At 39.7% G+C, this 7500-nt stretch overlaps 1 protein-coding gene across 1 annotated transcript in view; it reads right to left on the reverse strand.

The window, feature by feature from the left end:
- The window catches only part of LOC138000650 (sushi, von Willebrand factor type A, EGF and pentraxin domain-containing protein 1-like), a 66135-nt gene that overhangs the window by 26657 nt on the left and 31978 nt on the right, over window positions 1-7500 (reverse strand). Inside the window, exons 8-12 of the mRNA XM_068847210.1 lie at window positions 6795-7037; window positions 6429-6647; window positions 4703-4938; window positions 2372-2615; window positions 231-395 (exon numbers count right to left, since the gene is read on the reverse strand). Of these exons, the coding sequence (XP_068703311.1) occupies window positions 231-395; window positions 2372-2615; window positions 4703-4938; window positions 6429-6647; window positions 6795-7037 (1107 nt within the window). The remainder of the gene's footprint in view (window positions 1-230; window positions 396-2371; window positions 2616-4702; window positions 4939-6428; window positions 6648-6794; window positions 7038-7500) is intronic.

Genomic DNA, 7500 nt, shown 5'->3' on the forward strand with positions numbered 1-7500 from the left:
CTAAGGTTAATTAAGTTGTAACATTGGTATGAAAAAGAATGATTGGAAAGCAGATAAAGTTCAAAGCGACGAATTCGGAGACAACAGCGGAGTACGTTCTGCCTGAGAAATTCCCTGCCATGTGTCTGTAGGCGTTCTGATTAAGACTTACAATTCTCCCCAATCTAAAAATATGCTCATTAATTTGCTGCAACTGTATAACGATATCAACGACAATGGATTTAATTTACCTAAACATTGAGAAATGTTTTTGCTGCCATTGTTGAAAGTAAAAGTCCCCTGCGGGCAGGAGGTGCACAGACCAACTTGAGCAGTGTATGGGTTATAAGTGTCATGAGGACATGGTGCACAGCTTCCATCGTTGATATCAAAAAATGTACCCGCGGGACAGTTTTCTAAAAAAAAAAAAATACCAAGTATATGATAACAACATCAACAGAAATAAAACAGATAAACTGCACAGAGTGCAAAGGGTCAGTTTTATATATGGATTGCAACATCCTCAATCCTTTGAGCCCGAAGAAGTTAATACTGAGTACGGTCAGTCTACCATGAGCGACATTTCGAACATTTTTCTATGTCAAAGTTGCTTTTTGAGTGGTTGTGCCATAGAACTATCCAAAAATTGCGTTGTCAATCAAAATTTCTGGAGGAATGCTACTGATAGGGCACGATTTTTGACCAAAAATGGGTGAAATGGGACTGTCAAGAAGGTATGGTTTTCTGATGCACTTCAGTGCGAAAATGTTATTTGTCTCCCTCAGTGACTGGCATTCTTACAGCAACAACTCATTCTGCATTACGGATATTAGAAGTGAAACTTAAGCTCCATGGTAAGAACTTAAAAAAAAAAAAAGCATTTTAAGCGATCCGTAAAACCTTTCACCTCCATGCAAGACTGAAAAGAATAGGTTTGCCAAGGGATCTTGCAAAACGTTTCTACACTAATTCAGTTCAAGCTTATCATTGCTGTAAATCATTCCGCATACGAAAATAGAAGAAACGAGGGTTTTTTTCAACGAATTAAATTTCTGAAAACAAAGTAATTTTCGTGTAGTCCATTAACTTCTATGCAACGTAATCGTCTAGGCACTACTTTACGTTATCATTTATGTAGGCCGCAAACCACGATTTTCCCAAAAGAACTCGTGCCTGTCTACATCACTCCGTTTATTTTGGACTTCGAAAGATCTACCCCGGCATCGTCGACGAAAACGCTGCCTTACGGTAATATCATTGGTTAAAAGAGGGAAAATAATCGTGCTGCACGTGCGGCACGCATTTCACTGAGCTGATACCTTTGCGGCACTCTGAATAATAACGACGTGAAACAACCAACTATGCCATTTCCGAGTTCATGTCTGCCTTCTCTTCAAAGAAGAGTGCGAAGTTTTGTTTATGAAAATTAGTATTCATTCATATGTTAAGTAGAACAAATTACCATCACAAAAACTTCGCACTTAGATTCGCTTTGAAGAGAAGGCAGACATGAACTCGGAAATGGCCTATTTGAGGTTTTGATGACAACTTGAGCATGTAACCGAGAATCTTTCATCCTCTATTTTCACTCTGAAACCTCTCGAACCAAGTTCACCAACAATGTACGCTGTACGACAGCGCAAGATTATGGTTTAAAGAATACAAGTTGTTTTGGCAACGAGCGAAACGAAGACTGAAAAACCCAGAGTCCTAGGCAAAAATCGAACCTACGACCTTCGTAACACCGATCGGATGCTCTTTCCATAATTGAAAAGTTATTTTTTGACGTGACGTTTACGTCACCTTCGCAGTCATAGATCTTAAATTCCCTATTCTTACATTGTGAACTGGAGAAGGATACATAACATCTTTTACAAGGAGCTCATCACAAGTTCCTGCTTTTACCTGTCATACCCAAAATAGGATAGAGCTCGAATGATTTGTTACTCCAATTCCAATCACCTTACATAAGATTCCGCTTGTCTTATCATCATATCATAATCTGTATCGTTATCGTCATCATTATCATTTGAACCTGTATTCTTCAAAATTAACTGACATAGCTCCGGGTGCATGCACCAATAACAACAGGTTTGCCACGATAACCTAAGTCATATGCCAGACCTTTGCTATTTCCTCTCTTAACAAATGGTATTTCTCCATTTTCTCAAGTTCCTTACCCCCTTTACCCTGTCATCATCATCATCATCATCATCATCATCATTATCATTAATCCATTTAAACTAAGAAAGCGTGGTAAGGGGCAGCTCTGAGATCACTCGCCTTCCACTAAGGTGTCGTGGATAGGGCCTCGTATGTGGGATGATCTTGTTTTTTTTCTCCCGGCATTTTTAATTATTAGTGTTTGAAAGCCAGATTTGAGATCACTTACGGCATTTTGTACTGTGTCCAAAACCTTGGTTGAGTCCATAAACGCTCCCGTTTAAACATACTCCATAGGTTGAAGTCTCTGTTACATTGTTCAAAGTCATGCTCTCAGTGCTGGAAATTTGGATGGACTGCATTTCCGAAGCTGTTTTTGCGGTAGCAACGTTGTTCTCTAAGTGGGAAACTGACTGATCGAAGTCGTTGTTTTGGGTTATAAAAGAAACATCCAGATCAATAATAATGACATCCTGAAAAATAATCAGATATAAAAAACAGACATAATTAATTATTTAAATAAAAGTTTCACTCATACATTTATATTCTGGTCCATAAGTGCCGAAAATCACTGTACACCTAGGACCGTTCGGTTGCGTTTTGTAAACATTGGCAACCACTGTGGTATCATGCTTCTACAGTGCATAGAAGATACTCTCAGTGCTCAATGATAATTGCTCTAACAGGGAACAGGAATGATTACTATGATGAGGGAAATCCTTTTCTGGGACAAAAATGTGTGTACGTACACTGGCCGACAACTAAGAAACATCACTAATGATAACTTTGTATAAAATTTGAAAATGAAAAAGCGTGCTATTTTATTTTTATTTTCATTTTTTATTTTATTAGCTTTGCCTTTATGATACCAAAAACAAAAACAAAAAACAACACAACAATATATACAAAACTTTGGCAGGGACATCGCAACAGCTGAGTAGCTAATTACTGCTGGCCCAGGTATAAATATATGTAAAAGAAGGAAAGAAAATAAAAACACTTTACATACAGCACACTATTAGTACGTCTAGAAATCTTGTGGAGTTGCATTTCAAGCAGATGGTTTTAAAAGTTCGAGGATTCTCCAGACTGTAGTTCATTCTGACAGCACGAGAGTAGTAGTCATAAAGAAGAGATTTGAAACTAGTAGGAGTAGCATTAGCTAAGTCCATTCTGCCAGTGAGTAGGTTCCAGATTCTGGTTGTTCTAATAAAAAGAGATTTCTGATATGTTGTAGTTCTGCATCTCTTGGGGACAAAGATAGGAAAGCTAGTAGCGGATGCTCGAGTCGTTCTAGCGCTTTCGGGCACGACGGGAACAACGGATGGGCTAAGGTGGACCAGATTATGCGTAGCCTTGTAAAAAAAAACCATGTCTAGGAGTTCATGCCAATAACATACGGGAAGAAGATCTAGAGATATTAACCTTTCCTTATAAGATATTTCTGTGATAAAAGGTAATTGGAGAATAAATTTGGTTGCACGTCTTTGAATATTTTCAAGTTTGGAAATTAGTTCTATTGCTTGAGGCGCCCAGACCTGAGTTGCGTACACAAAATGCGCACGCACTAGGCCAAGATACAAAGTGCGCCATGTAGAAGTACTTCGAATCTACCTGGCATTCCTCCTTATGTATCCTAGCAACTTGTTAGCACGTGCAGCTTGATTACAGACTTGTTTGCGCCAGGTCAGGTCACAGTCTTTTAAGAGACCGAGGTCACGTTCTTCCTCACAGGACTGGATGGTGCGGCCGCTGATCTCATAGCTTGAGGAGATAGGCTTGCACTTCCTTGTAATGGATTTCAGCTTGCATTTCTTCTCATTGAAGGCTAAACCAGAGGCAAGCGGACCATAAAGAGAGACTGTAAAGATCTTGTTATAAAGCGGCGCCATCATCCTGAGACTTCATTTCCTTATAAACCTTTGCGTCATCGGAGAACATCACCACTTGACTCTTGGTGATGACGTCAGGGAGGTTGTTTGCATATAACAGGAAGAGAGCAGGACCAAGAATTGAACCCTGGGAAACGCCCGACGTGACAGGAAGGTCACGTGAAGTTGCCCCCAGTACAGTGACACGTTGGCGCCAATCACAAAGGTACACGTGGAGGCAATCAAGCAGCTTTTCTCCGAAGCCAGCGTCCCGCAATTTGTTAATGAGCAGGTCATGCCTAACCTTGTCAAAGGCTTTGGACATGTCTAAGTACACACAATCGACTTGACCGGCCTCATAAAGAATGGCTCCAATGTAATCTAGGAACTGAAGTAGGTTAGTGACGCATGATCGCCCACAGCGAAACCCGTGTATCGAAAGAGACAAGTCGTTACTCATACCCCCTCAGTGTACACACCATCTGACTGAACCATCCTGAAAAAATGGTTGTTAGGAACTGTCGTGAGTTACTATAGATGCTCTCGAAGTTTACGTTCAACTTGACTCTTAAATTTGAAGCCGCAAAGTACCTATCCGACCCTTTCACCCAACCTGGTGAACCTGGTGGCCAACATGTACAATGTTTTAAGCTTTTTGCACAAATGGTGGGATGGAAATCTTCTCTTACCTGAGCTACCGATCTTCTTCGCCGCTTTGTTTGAGTCCTTCCACATGTAACCCTTATGTTTTCGAGGGCACACAGATTCTCGCTCTGACACCAGTTTGGATCATTCCTACCAATGACAAAGTTCATTCCCGTCTGGAAATTACGTTTGGCTTGTTCCTGCACCGCGGGGTCTGAGCAGTTACCAACAAAGTACTGCCATTCCATACCTTTCCGTGCTGCGCCAGGAACGTATTCCTCTGTGAGATGCAAAAGGAACATGATAAGGCATTATATGGAAGCAAGCAGTATATGAATACGGTAAGACAAAGGTAAAATGGTATTGCACATGGGCATTTGAGGATATATCTCTTTAGACAATTTTAAGTCTTACTCTGCATTTTATTTAATAGAATGGAAAACAGACAGTATATTGTGCCGAGCATTAAAAAGCATCTCTGATTATAACTATCAATGGAGTCTCTTGTTTTATTCGCATTTGGAAGTGTTTATAATGCAAAATAACCGTTATTCCTACTGCTTGATTCATTACATCAACGCTTTCTCCATATTTAATTTTGACGCCGGAAATATCACAAGAGCTACTCAACAAGGAAACAGCGGAACTGCCACCAAGGGAGTGGGGCGTTAACGTGATAATGGAGGGGGGAGCGTACAACCCCCCCTTCCCCCGTTTTTGAGCTAAGGACGGAAGCCGTGGTCTTTCCCAGATTTTAAACCTAATCGTGTTTACTAGTAAAAAAAGAATCTTAACAACAGAAATGTGGTAGTGTGAAGTCGAGTTAAACAGGAAAACAGTTCACTTTCGGATGCCGTCCGTGGCTGAATTTGAAAGCTTAAGCACGCGCGTGTTTGAGACGCGGACGGCAACCGGAAATGAGCTGTTTTCCCTTCTAATTTGTGTTCATACAACCATATTTACATTGATAAATATCTTTTCTCCATCAGAGATAACTAGTATAAATGTTCTCTATGTATCAGGTCCGCGTCTCTAAAACCCGCGTGCTTAAGCTTCCTAACGTTAACGTCTAGTGCGTAAACGTTCTATAAGCTAACAGCAACACTCACGATCACGATCACGATCACGATTACGACAGCGATGACAACAACAGCAATAACACTAACAATAAGAATAACAACAATAAAGTAATGATGATGATATTACAACTATGCGGATCTGGAAAGGTAAAAAAGTTCAAGTGATATCAGTAATAGGTGGGGAATATGAAAAGTGTATGGAATAAAAAAAAATTGCAATGAAAGATGAAAGCATTTTACAAAGGCCTGTTTGTTGAGAACAACAAAGATTTTGAGAGATTATTAATTAATCAATAAACACCTGGCTCCAGCTGGATAACTTTATCCAGTGGATAAGTAGCTTTCCCGCAAGCAAAACATTGCATTAAAGAATGAGAAAGGTTTTCGAACACTCTTTCACTCAGATTTGCTCAGAATATGTACAGTGACATATCCCTGATAATGTCATATGGCATTTGAACAACTGGAGCCTGGGGTAGAGGATTCGACTCGGTCGAGTCATCACAAAATAATGAGAAAACGCTGAAAATTTAACTGAGTAACAATATTCATAATTAAAAGAAGGAAAAACGACGGAAGGGGCTCGCAAATGCAAAATCACCCAATACAATAATGATACACGTAATCAAGATATCTATAATCATTTCCTCTTGATGAAATATAAAAAATGTATATATTTTATATACTATACCTGTGCAGTCTGGCCAAGGAAGTTCCAATGATATTTTAGGGTCAAAAGCGATGACATCCCAAACACCTGAATCTTTGCATACGTAGAAAGATGCGGGAACACGAGAAAATTCATACTTAGCGTTACACTGAACAGTGCAGGAGTCACCCTCGAAAACACGAGAGGGTAGGCAAGTAGTGAGACCATTGATTGGTGCATCATAGGGCGGGCATTTTAAAGCTGAAAGAGAAAAAAAGGCACTAACAATGTTAAAAGCGTTGCACAGTTATCTTTTCTAACCTGACGATAAAGACGAAAAACGCTGGATAATATACTGGTTCAAAAGATCACATAAGTAGAGAAGGAGTAAATGGCGCGCTAACTTACGGGAAACGGCTATAACAAACGAACATGTCGATTTGTGGTTTGCATGATCGGTGGCTGAGTACTCGATTCGATGTTGGCCAACACCAAATTGAGAACCATTGATAGACTCTGTAAAGATTGTAACGGGCAGGCCAGAGTTATCGCTGTATGTTGGAGCAACCCAGTACACCGTCACAGTGGGGATGTCTTTTTTCTTCTGAACTTCTTTATTTTGTGGACAATTGATTTTTGGGGGCTCCAGATCTGTATTAAGAAAAACATTAATAGTAAAGGAATATAGTGCTCTAGTAAGAGACAAGGGAACATAAAGAGCTATCATACATTCTCAAGTAGTCCAGTGAGCTACAGTGATCTAATCCAGAGGTTGTGGTTTAATCCCTACCCTAGTCAGTTTCTTTTCGAAAATTTAAGGTAGCTCTTAATTGGCTCCAAAGAATTTTTTTTTCACTTTGCAGATAGTCCTATGTCAAATTGCTAATTACTATTCTACAATAAAAAATGGGGGTCACCGAGTTCATTTTTAAGATATAAGCAAGTAAAGACGAAATATAGGGTGTTTTTGGAGAGCTTTCACGTTGCCATGGTAACCTATTTCGTCAAAATAGTGAGCGCATTTTGTTAAGTAACAATTGGCGTTTGATATGGTACCATAGCATTTCTTTTACGTGATACAGTTTTGTAGTGACAACCCTTCTAATAAAAAGGT

The sequence above is a fragment of the Montipora foliosa genome, chromosome 4 (genome assembly GCF_036669935.1).
Source record: "Montipora foliosa isolate CH-2021 chromosome 4, ASM3666993v2, whole genome shotgun sequence".
In the NCBI taxonomy this organism is placed as follows: domain Eukaryota; kingdom Metazoa; phylum Cnidaria; class Anthozoa; order Scleractinia; family Acroporidae; genus Montipora; species Montipora foliosa.